This window comes from Jatropha curcas, chromosome 5 (assembly GCF_041381405.1).
Source record: "Jatropha curcas cultivar XTBG-Jc1 chromosome 5, XTBG_Jcur_1.0, whole genome shotgun sequence".
Classification (NCBI taxonomy): Eukaryota; Viridiplantae; Streptophyta; class Magnoliopsida; order Malpighiales; family Euphorbiaceae; genus Jatropha; species Jatropha curcas.
In genome coordinates this window covers 27,438,392-27,449,956 of record NC_143155.1, presented here as the reverse complement: position 1 = coordinate 27,449,956, position 11,565 = coordinate 27,438,392, and the positions used below count along the sequence as shown (strand labels likewise).

Sequence of the window (11,565 nt, the reverse complement as noted above, 5' to 3'; positions counted from 1 at the left end):
TAATTCGGAGTTTGACTTTTGATAAGATGGGTGGCAGCATCAAAAGAGAATATACATTCATGATACATCCCATTTTAAGCCTAATTCTCAATTATCAAAAAGTTTTATTGATTAAATAAGGGTTTTGTGAAGTTAATATGGTTGGTTAATTTGTTCCCCCTTTGAACAAAAATAATCACATCTCCCCTTTTGGCTATAGTGGGGAACAATTGTTAACTTTAATTGCAGATTACATCATTGACCTCGATTAAGGAGATAATTAAGCCCCTTAATTATACTACATTAATTCTTTTGTATACTGTAAGATTCTGTTGGCAATTGATGAGTTAATTATTATAATAATAATTAAAAGTAAAATAGGAGATTAGGCAAACACAAACATAAACCACCATAAATAAATATTAAAAAAAGATTAATTGAAGCTTGGAAGAAATGAATTCATAATCATCGATCTATTTGGATATTATGTTAATTAAGCGGGAAAAAAACAAAAATATATTGAAAAAAAAAAAGAGAAAAATCCATTGAATTGGTAATTGGTAATAGAAAATAATTTTCCCATTAACAATTGTAATCAAAGAACATTAATTGTTTTTTATCTATGCATATAATTATATTATCTCACCTTTTTGGTTGGTAAATCAAAGTCAAATATGTCTTTGCGGGCAACATCTCAATGATTGGGTTGCTTGCATGTGGGAAAGGAGAAAGAGAGCCGCTAGTTATTGCAAATCTAATTTTGAATTTGCTATTAAAACTTTCTTTCATCTGTTAATTGTTTAATCATGGAAAGTAGTTTTCTGCATTTTGTCCCTTTGACTCCTTTTTTTTTCTAGGGATTTTGGATGGCCAATTCCCATATGTACATGTATAGCAGAATTATTTAAATGTAATCCATTTATATTTTATTTCAAGATTATGCAATTAAAACTGAGAGCTCACAAATTAATTACTGCAAAAAAAAAAAAAAAAAAAATCTTACTACAGTCTATGAGCTCATAATATCTTACCACAGATAAGTTCATAATATAAAGTTTTGATCATTTGCTGCCCCGCAAGACCCTTTGAGCAAGATCCTTAGCCTTTGGATGATTCAATATATCTTTGATATTTCTCTCAGTTTTTTTCTCATTGGAAGAAGAGGCAGGATCTTTTCTTTTACTTATTAGCTGAGATTGTTTTCCTTCTTCAGAAGTAGAAGATTCTTTCTGCACGAGCTCCTTTAATTCCTTCTTACCGTCACCTACACCCATGAAATCATAATATGAATCATCTTTGCTTGCCATGCTAAAGGATAAAGAACAAGGTTACAAAATCTAGTACAATTTTATATTAATTCTGATGATTATTTCAAGATCCCCCAAGCTTAAATACTTGCATTAGCATATTCAAAATAGCAAGACCGTCGTCGGCATTTCTATATAAGACGGATACGAAATCTACCAACTGCTAAATAATAAATAAAATACCATTTTCAGATATAGCCGTTATATTTATTGGTTTGCTGCAGAGGTAGACCAATTTAGGTAATAATTTCTTTGAGTTATATTAGGTAATAATTGTTATGAATAAGTAAGTGCCAGATACTCAAGATAACCACCAACTTTCTAATACGTTTATAATTATAATCTTTATCTGTAACGTATAATTTTCTATATACACTCTTTTGTTAATCCAAAATTATGCATTATGATTTTTGCAGACACATTCTATTTGAATTTTGAAAATGAAAATAATTCTATTTGAATTATAACTAATTAATATCAAAATAATATCGAAAGCGCCAAGCCTGGATGGGTTAAATCCAGATTTTTATCGTGCTTTTTGGCCTGCAATTGGTTCTGATGGTGCAAATGTTGTGCTTAAATGTGTCAATAATAATCAAGCTATTCTTGGTGCTAACAAAACAAACATTATTCTTAGTTCGAAAAAGTACATTGCAAATGTTGTGCTTCATTGTGTGAATAATAATCATTCTATTTTTGGTGCTAACAAAATAAACATTATTCTTATTTCGAAAAAGATATAATCGGAATTTGTTATGATCTAAGACCTATATCGCTAAGTAATGTTATTGAACAAGTTACATCCAAAATTTTGACTAGTCATATGCTACATAGTATGAGTAATGTTATTCTCGGGCGTTTTATCATCAAGAATGCTATGATAGCTTTTGAACTAATGCACTTCCTAAAACGAAAGACACAAGGGAATAATAGATTTTCTGCTATTAAAACTGTCAGTCCAAAGCTTATAATCGAGTAGAGTGACCGTTTTTGGAAGCTACATTATTGAAGTTGAGTTTTGCCTATGGTTATTGAAGTTGGGTTTTGCCTATGATCGGGTGGAGTCACCATTTTTGAAAGCTACGTTATTGAAGTTGGGTGTTGCTTATGATCGGATGGGGTGGCCGTTTTTGAAAGCTATGTTATTAAAGTCGGGTTTTGCCATCGATCGTATCATCAAGATTATGGAAATGGTAACCATTGCTACCTATTATGTTTCTCATGCCAATAAATAGTATGATCCATTTATTCCTGGCAAGGTCTTCGTCAAGGCGACCCAATGTCATCTTATTTGTTTTTAGTAATGGCAGAAGGATTGTCAGCATTGCTTCATTTATACCAACGACGAAAATAATTACATGGGATTAAGGTGAATTGAGTAGCCCTTGATATTTCGCTTGTTTCTACCGATGATGTGTTTTTATTTCTCGACTATACCAGGCTAGATATTATGTTAGCTCAAACTCGTTAGATGCACAGCTTGGATCAAATCTTAGCTATCTGTGGAAACCCATTTTCGAAGAACTCTCATTGCTCCAAGGTGGTTGCCTTCCAAGAATTTGTGATGACATAAAGTAATTTTGTATTTCATTCACCGTGATTTTTGCATCCTCATAACTCATATATACAGTCTGCTAACACATCGGGTATAGAGGAGTTATTGGTGGCAGACTTATTGAAATCCGGAGAACGGGCTTAGAATATAGAAATGTTAGCAATGATTTTCAATCCTCATGAGGTGATTGATACTTATACAGTTGATCCTTTTGAGTTCTGTGAAATCAGCGAACTAAGTAACTTATATGCTAGCTAGAGCCACTAGTTATATGTCTGATTTAATGGAATGAAGGATTACGCCTACATCTATTATTCATAATGTACTGTTTTTGATATTAATAATAATTGAGCAATATTAATTTTCAAAAAAAAGAATTCAAAATAATATTCATAAACAATTAAGAAAAATCTTGTTCATAATAATTAATTCTTGATACTTGATTTACTTTTTTTTATTTAATTTTTAATTAAGTGAATCAAAGGGAGAGTTACTCCTCTTGTCTAACTTGAATCCCAGTAAATCAAAAAAAAAAAAAAAAAAAAAAAGGAAATAATGTGTTGGGCTGGTAATTGGTTGCTAAGCTAATTCGCAGTATGTAGGGCCCATATCACTTGGGATATAGATGTATCATGCAGTAGAATAGGCTGGAGCTTCTTACGAACATTTTATTATTCATAATAAAATGAACGTTTTTTCTGAATTGTCGATGAGGCCCATAAGAAAAGTGAATGGGCTTTTCTTCTAAGTTATACTACAACTTCGATCTTCCAGTAAGGCCCTTTAGGCCTTGTAATTAATTAATATCATCTAACGTGTTGTATATTTAAATTACGATTTTTAATTAATGCGATTAATATAAATATAAACTACTACTAGTATAACATGCATAAATATTGTAATTAATACAATTTTAATTTTTAGAATCTGGAGACAGTTAAATTAAGAAAGGACAGGGAAGATGGTTGTAATAATTTTCCTAAAGAAATTGATTTCTCTTCTTCTAACTAGGAAAGGACAGGACGGTCCTCCATTCGGCCCGCGCCTTTAAACTGAAATTGGAGTCAAACAGAACGGTCGAGTCAAACAAGTCTCCTTCCTCTGCCCCACTCCTCCTCTTATCTTCTCTTTCTCGGTCACTCCCAATTAAAATCAGCTCTTCCAATTCTCAGGTCAGTCTCCCAATTAAGTCTTCTTTTCTAAAAGTCGAAAACGCCATAGCCTTTTCAGTTCCGATAACAGAAAAGAAGGATGATCATTCTTAACAGACGAGATCAAATGGCACATAATCTGTCAATAAAGCTATCAGAGCTTGCTATACGTGAATGGGAAGGAGAGGAACGGGAGAATTTGATTGTCGACTCCGTTGACGAGAAAGCAAAAACAGAAACGACAACGAATTTGGATTGCACGACTCCAACGGCGAAGGAGAATAAAATACCTGATGTGATGACGTGTCCTCCAGCTCCGAAAAAACGTAAGGCTTCTTTAGCTGTGGGAGATAACGCGTCGAACAAAGTTATGGCTACGAAGGAATTCTTTGACTCGCCGGTGCTCGACGTTATGTTCGACATTGGAATCAATAAAGTCTCTTCTAAAGTTTCAGGGAGCACCCCGAAAAGGCACCGGTAAGATATGAAAACTCTTAAGACTGACAAAATTTTTCGTTAGGTTAAATTTGCAAATCACAGTGGATTAGGTAGATTAGATAGGTCGTGATTCGGTTTTTCAAAGTGCTTCGTCTGCATACATCATACACGACAAAAGAAGTCTGTTTTCGTTTGTCAATGGCTAATCAAAACGCGTTATGGATTGTTACTAGCCGCAATTTTTTTAAAAGGAAGACAATTTTTAATCTGCAGGCTAGCAGGTTTACTGTGCAGGATTATTATATGTTTAGTGTTCAATAATGGATGTATTATGTTAAGAGAGAATGAAAATTTCAAATTATTGTAATGTAATTGATGAATTTAAGACGGAGACTTGGGAGAACACAGCATTGATTTAAATTAGCGAGATAGTAATATTGTTATTTTTTTCATCCAAACATCACATCTTTTGAAGCCAGAATAGATTTTTCTTGATATGTAGGATAATGCATGAAGGGATCCTTGACCAGTGATAAAGATTCTTGCCTTGCACAGAGAGTAGAGGCGAGAATTATTCTAGTGGACAATATGCCATTTTAGAGCAGCTATATGTTCCCGGAAGGCGAAGTCTTGAATATGATGGGGATGCCAAATTGTGGCTGCAGAGCTATGTTGTCTATTGGTGCATGTTTGTAGTCAGGGGAGATGGAGAAGGAAAACCTCTGCAAAATCATAGCAATAACAGTTTTTACTTCTAGCATAGCGAAATTCTGACCAACACAAGTTCTTGGACCCATTCCAAAGGCAATAAAAGCATTTGGGTGTTTTGCAGCCTTAGAGATCCCATTCGCAAACCTACTTGGATTAAACTCGTTTGCATCCTGCCCCCAGTATTTTTTGCTTCTGTGGAGTTCTGTAATGGGAATGCATACCCACGATTCCTTCGGAATCATCAAATCCCCCAATTTCATGTCTTTTGTTGCTTCTCTGAACGTTTCTACTACTGGACAGTATAGCCTTAAGACCTCTAGCAGAACCATGTGTACCTGCAGATTTGAGAACAGTTTAGACCTTTTGAATGCAATCTTAATAGTAGAATTTGTTGGAATTGTGACTTACCAATTTTAATCTGGCTAACATGTCTGAATCAGGAATTTTTGACCCGCATTCTTCTAAAACCTCTTGTCTGAGTTTTGTTTGCCAGTCTTGATGTATGCTTAATAAGAAGATAGTCCAAGTTAGCACATTGGAGGAGGTTTCATGTCCTGCAAAAAAGAATGTTTTGCACTCCTCCACAATATCATCCATGTTTAACTTTAAGCCATCTTTGTTTTGATCCGTTTCTGATGCTTCTATCATCAAACCAAGTAGATCATCTCCATAATTGCAGTCTGAACTGGCAGAATCCAGCCTGCTCTTTATAATTTGCCTCAGAGAATTCCTTATTTTTCTATCTAACTTCCATAGCTGACGGTTCGATGCAGTTGGGAGATAACTGACATCCAAAAGAAAAAACCAAATAAATAAATAACTATATATTCAAATTAAGAGTTACACGGTTAGAAAGGACTAATGAGGCAATTACTGGCTGCCAGGAACCAAAACATCAAGAACTGAAGCTGCACAATAATGTTGAAGCTCATTTTGTGCTTCAAAGGCTTCTTTCCCTCGAGAATAGCTACTACCAAACGCAGTATGGGCTATAATATCTGAAGTGAGCTTTCGAAATTCCTCGTTGATTTCTATCGTCTTACTTTGATCCTCAGCTGCATTAACCTGGTTTCTCCATTCATCAAGCATGGATACAATACATGGTGCCATTCTCTTCACCATAACCTGTCACACTCAAGAAGCAAATGGATGCAATTAAACATCCATAATTAGTAATAATAAACAACGATAATAGAACAGTGTAGAGACCTTAAGCTTATCGACTGAGAAAGCTGGATTGACAATCCTTCTACGCGTAACCCATTCCTGGCCATTGACGATAGCTACTCCTTTTCCTGTCAATGCTTCTATTGCAGGACTACACTTGGGTTTCACATAGAAACCAAATTTATTTGACAGTACTTGCTTGGTCAGTTCAGGGTCAGCAATGCAAACTACCGGTCTTGTTCCGTACCAATAAAGAATTGTTTCTCCTACAATAAATAAATAAAACAAATTAAATAATTAACAGTGCCTCATACACAAAAGTAAAAAGATGTTCTATTAAATTTGACCTTGGTTGACTTTTCATAAATAATTAAAAAATAATTAAATTATCTCAATTTTAGAAAAAATAAGAATAATTAACTAAATTACTCTTTTACAAATAAAATTAAATATGAATTTAAATATTAAGATAAAAAAAAATTAATATTACTTTAATTTTTTAAAAACATTATCTAATAAGAAAAAAAAATTAAAAATTATCAAACTTAATACAACGAGTATTCCAATCGGCAACTGACTTTTGCTGTAATGAAGCAAAGGACATGCATATGTCAGATGTGCATAAAAACTAAAGAGCCAAAACATAACCAAGCACATGCCCTCCTCAAATTGAGAACCTCATACGGGTATGCTTTTTATCCTTTTTATGCGTAATGCTGTATCTTTATTCTTCATCAATCACTAATTAATCTTTTAATTGTCAAGATACTGCACTTAATGGATTAGCTTTAACATTAAATAATATTAGCATCGCTTTAATGCAGATTTTGCACACAATTCATTAACATTAAATAATTTTAGCATCGCTTTAATGCAGATTTTGCAAAACAATTCATTATTACAAATCAAAGAGACAAATGTTTGTTGTTGCATTATTTTATTTTATTATTTCTTAGTGTCTCTGCTTCATAATATTTATCACATTTGGAATTTCACGTTCCACGAGAAAATCATTAAATTTATCTAAATTATAATAAATTATTGAGTAAATTGACTATATTATCTTAATTTAATACTAATTTTTTAAGAAAATCATTAAATTGAAGTAATAGTTATTGTTTCAATACAAAGAATAAACATAGGAAAAAAAACATTTATTACTCTTTGAAACCACAAATGTGACAAATATTATGGAACTGAGATAATATTTTTTTTTAGATATAAATAAATCAAATTAACACATGAAAGAAATACATAAACAGAATCCACTCTATTTCCACTGCATAGCTCAACCAAAATTATGGAGTGAGAATTAATATAAAAACCAATTAACATTTTTTCCATTTCAAATTGCAAAAATTCACTTTCATTATTTTTCTCTCTTACCCAAATAAGTTCATTTAACTAGAAAAATTCCACTTATAAATTCAGCTGCTAATAGATGAATTCTTAGCTTAGGTAAGCTCTATTAAGTATATAAATAAATCCGATACAAATAAGCTTTTACAAGCTCAATCTATCACATATTTTATGGAGTATCCAAAAATATATATCAAGGTATAAAAAAAAAAAAAAAAAAAAAAGAAGAAATTTTCATATACAAATAAAAGATTTTTTTCATGCTTGATAGAGTTTTGTTGTGTGTGTAGGTGGAGCATTATTATTGGGTAGTCGGTGATATGAAAGCTAAGGGGAATGATTCATTATTGGAAAAAATGAAAAAAAAGGGTAAAGAGTCAAGTAAGTAATCACTCACCATATTGCTGGCACCATTTGTGGTAGTGAGGCAAAACTCTGGGAGTGATGTCGTTTGAGTTTGTATCCAAAACAGTTTGAGTGGCATCCATCTTCAACCTTTTCCAGTCGTTTAGAGATCCAGAGAAGAGATAGTAAGGTGGCCCACTTACTCCTTGTCTTCGGAAGCTTCTAGTCAAGGCATATGGTTTCCAGATTGAAATCTTTACTAGTCGCCAAATCTTTGAAACGACAAGTACTGTCAAAGCTACCATGAAAATCCCAACATCATAACCCATTATGAAAGGGGTAGAGAGGGTCTCCTTTGCTTTGGCTTTCTGCCTTAGGAGTAGTTGTGCTGTGGATAGCTAGAATGATTACTATATAAAGACACGGTATGGACAGTGGTGTAATTTCTGCACACATTCCAATCGTGCATGAATTCTTGAAAAAAAGTGGCCACAAAAATGTTATATTATATATGGGATTTATTCGCTGATATTTTTTCAGTTTTGATTAATTGAATTAAGTTATTTAAGTGGATTCCGACTCCAGAAGATATTTACTAATTTTAAATATATTAATTTTTTATTTTAATCAAGTTAAGCTGAAATGAATTTTTTTAGGTATCTTGTTAGGTTAATTTCATATGTAAAATTTGAAATTTAATGCTACACAAACTGTGTATTTCTTGAATGGATGTATTTGAAACTCTAATAGAGAAAAAAATCTAAAAAAAAAAAAAAAATAGAATAACTAACTGTTAGACCATCGGTTAATTAATAATTAGTCCTCTTATCTGTGTATATGTACAAACAAGCAGTAATTGAGTGCTTGGGATTTGGATAAACATGGTTGACGAAAACCATAATCTTGGCTCAGAATCATAGCACATCTTCCCCGCGAACTGCGTTAGGAAACATAAATTCTTAATATATATTTTGAGAATCTTGAGTTGAGCGATGTGGGGAATATATATGACAAATACCAAACTTCAAACATGGTAAAATGTTGAAATTTAATTAATTTTCCCATCTCACAAGAATAAAAACAAGAACAAGCAATATTTATAATATGAATCAACAACAATCGATTAAGTTTATGTTTTTTGGCTAAACAAAAGACAAAAAGTACAGACCAGTTCAACAGTTAATCTATTATAATATTTTCCTTTTTCTTTATTTAGAATGGGAACTTACAACCTCATGTCATTAGAGATGATAATTAATTATAGAGACAGAGGTTCTACAATTATGGGTAGTCCGTTGTGAGGATGCAAAGTAATATGATTAACAGGAGTGTGTTTATATTCAGGGGAAAGGGAAAGGGACAACCTTTGAAGAATCAAAGTAAGCACTGTCTTAGCTTCAAGCATCGCAAAATTCTGGCCAATGCAAACTCTGGGACCCATTCCAAAGCCAAGGAAAGCATTTGGGTGTTTCGCAGCTTTTGAGACCCCGTTTGCAAATCTGAATGGATTAAATTCATCTGCATCGTCTCCCCAGTATTTTTTGTTCCTGTGAATTCTTATAATCGGGATTTGTATAGAAGTACCTTTTGGGATCATCAAGTTTCCCAATTTAGTATCTTCCAATGGCGTCCTGATAAGATCTATTGCTGGACCATACAGCCTCATCGTCTCTAGTAGAACCATATTCATCTATAAAATTGACGAAAATCCAAATTATAAGAATGTGACATTAATCTTTCTCGTAATAACGAAACTTGTGTTAAGAAATTTTTTATATGAAAAGGGGGAAAATAGAGAGAGACTAACCAATTTTAACTTGGCTAACATGTCAGCATCAGGAATTTCCATCAGACATTCTTTTAACACCTCTTTTCTGAGTCTTTCTTGCCATTCTTGGTGTAAGCTCAACAGGAAGACTGTCCATGTTAGTAAACCAGAAGTAGTCTCGTGCCCGGCAAAGAAAAATGCTTTGCAGTTCTCCAAGATTTCGTCCACTCTCAACTTTGGAGTATTAAATTTGGTTTCATCTGCAATTTCTGAATATTCTATCATCGTAGCTAGTAAATCATCTCCATAAGTTTTAGTACTATCTTTTGACCTTAATCTTTTCTCTATGATTCCTTTTAATGTCCTCTTCAACAGACTGTCTAGCTTCCATATCCGAATATTTGATGGCGTAGGTAAATACCTAAAACGACCCACAACAGAAGATCAATCACAAATTTCAAATCGAAGATAACTTAAGTTATTGTTATTTTGAGATAGAGTTAGTTAATCACTGGCTTCCATGGACGAAGACATCTAAATTTGCAGCAACACAGTGTTGTTGGAGCTCCTTTTGTGCATTAAAAGCTTCTTTTCCTTGAACATAGCTACTGCCAAATGCAGTGTGGGCAATTATATCAGAAGTGAGCTTTATAAATTCTTGGCTCATTTCAATTTTCATGCATTTCTTGTTCTTGTAAGCTTTTTTCCACCCTTCAAGCATGGCTATGGTGCATTCTGCCATTTTCTTCGTCATAGTCTGCAGAAACCAAAACCAATCAATGGACTATAATAACATTAGATGGCTAGTTAACCCACTAAATAATTTATTCAAGTGATGATAGAGTTTAACTTAACCTTGAGCTTGTCGATGGAAAAGGCGGGATTGAGAAGTCTTCTTTGTCTAACCCAGTTATGTCCTTCAACAAAAATCAAACCTTTTTGACCCATGAGAGTCTTGATGGTCGGCCTTACCCAAGGTCTGACGTAAAACCCGAACTTGTTGGACAGTACTTGTTTAATCAGCTCTGGATCTGTAATTGTGATTCTTGCCTCCGTCCCATACCAATACAACATTGTCTCACCTGATCAAATTTCATTTTTGCAAAATAAAACTGTGTATTTGAATTTGTAATCTTTTTAGTTTTAAATAAAATTACTCTATCTTGCTTGCTTTATTATAAATTAAATAAAAACAAGACAGCTTTTTATCATAGATTTAACCGGTCAAAACGTAACATGCCATTTAATAATAATTAAAAATAGAAAACTCACCATACTCAGAGGACCATTTATGATAATAGGGAGTAACTTTCTGAATAATGTCATTAGAATTTGTATCTAAAACAATATCAGAAGCTGCAACCCCGAGCTTCTTCATGTCCTTGATAGAGCCATAGATGAACTTATAAGGTGGGCCTTTGATTCCTTGCTTCTCAAAGGTTTTAGTTAACACATATGGCCTCCACAGCAGAATCCAACACAGACGCCAAATATTCGTAACGAGAATTACTACCACAGCAACTACAAAAGCAACGAAATAGCCCATTCTACGTTTTGATCAAACTCTCTGAATGCTAAATTTCAGTTTACTTATATAAATATATATAGGGTGAGGCTGAGATAATTAATTGCCCAGATAAACATGGGCTTCGTGAAACTGTAAGGCTATCTTTAATTTCATTGGCCCCAACCAGATAATTTCCCTGTTGTAATATCACCATTTTGAGGCTTTCGTAGAGTTGCTTGTCATCGTCTATCACACATCTTTCTCATTTTGCTTGTATT

The 11,565-nt window shown here is 33.2% G+C and overlaps 2 protein-coding genes across 2 annotated transcripts; both read right to left on the bottom strand.

The window, feature by feature from the left end:
- Window positions 1–4,824: 4,824 nt before the first annotated feature.
- Window positions 4,825–8,594, bottom strand: LOC105642720 (cytochrome P450 709B2). The gene is made up of 5 exons (XM_012227638.4): window positions 8,065–8,594; window positions 6,351–6,574; window positions 6,016–6,266; window positions 5,550–5,925; window positions 4,825–5,476 (listed from the first exon to the last, which is right to left on the bottom strand). The coding sequence occupies exons 1-5, from the start codon at window positions 8,339–8,341 to the stop codon at window positions 5,036–5,038; spliced, it is 1,569 nt and encodes a 522-aa protein (XP_012083028.1). The 5' UTR covers window positions 8,342–8,594; the 3' UTR covers window positions 4,825–5,035.
- A 493-nt stretch (window positions 8,595–9,087) lies between these two features.
- On the bottom strand, window positions 9,088–11,439 carry LOC105642717 (cytochrome P450 709B3). Its single transcript, XM_012227636.3, has 5 exons — window positions 11,053–11,439; window positions 10,636–10,862; window positions 10,293–10,537; window positions 9,820–10,201; window positions 9,088–9,702 (listed from the first exon to the last, which is right to left on the bottom strand). The coding sequence occupies exons 1-5, from the start codon at window positions 11,324–11,326 to the stop codon at window positions 9,271–9,273; spliced, it is 1,560 nt and encodes a 519-aa protein (XP_012083026.1). The 5' UTR covers window positions 11,327–11,439; the 3' UTR covers window positions 9,088–9,270.
- Between the last annotated feature and the right edge of the window lie 126 nt (window positions 11,440–11,565).

What these genes read in the sequence shown, in the direction of transcription:
- LOC105642717 (XM_012227636.3), bottom strand. Translation starts at nt 11,326, where the DNA reads ATGGGCTATTTCGTTGCTTTTGTAGTTGCTGTGGTAGTAATTCTCGTT. An exon ending in GTCTTCGTCCATGGAAGCCA is followed by an intron (nt 10,202 to 10,292) that starts GTGATTAACTAA and finishes GGGTCGTTTTAG; the next exon opens with GTATTTACCTACGCCATCAA. An exon ending in TGTTAGCCAAGTTAAAATTG is followed by an intron (nt 9,703 to 9,819) that starts GTTAGTCTCTCT and finishes TCAATTTTATAG; the next exon opens with ATGAATATGGTTCTACTAGA.
- LOC105642720 (XM_012227638.4), bottom strand. Translation starts at nt 8,341, where the DNA reads ATGGGTTATGATGTTGGGATTTTCATGGTAGCTTTGACAGTACTTGTC. An exon ending in GTTTTGGTTCCTGGCAGCCA is followed by an intron (nt 5,926 to 6,015) that starts GTAATTGCCTCA and finishes TTTGGATGTCAG; the next exon opens with TTATCTCCCAACTGCATCGA. An exon ending in TGTTAGCCAGATTAAAATTG is followed by an intron (nt 5,477 to 5,549) that starts GTAAGTCACAAT and finishes TCAAATCTGCAG; the next exon opens with GTACACATGGTTCTGCTAGA.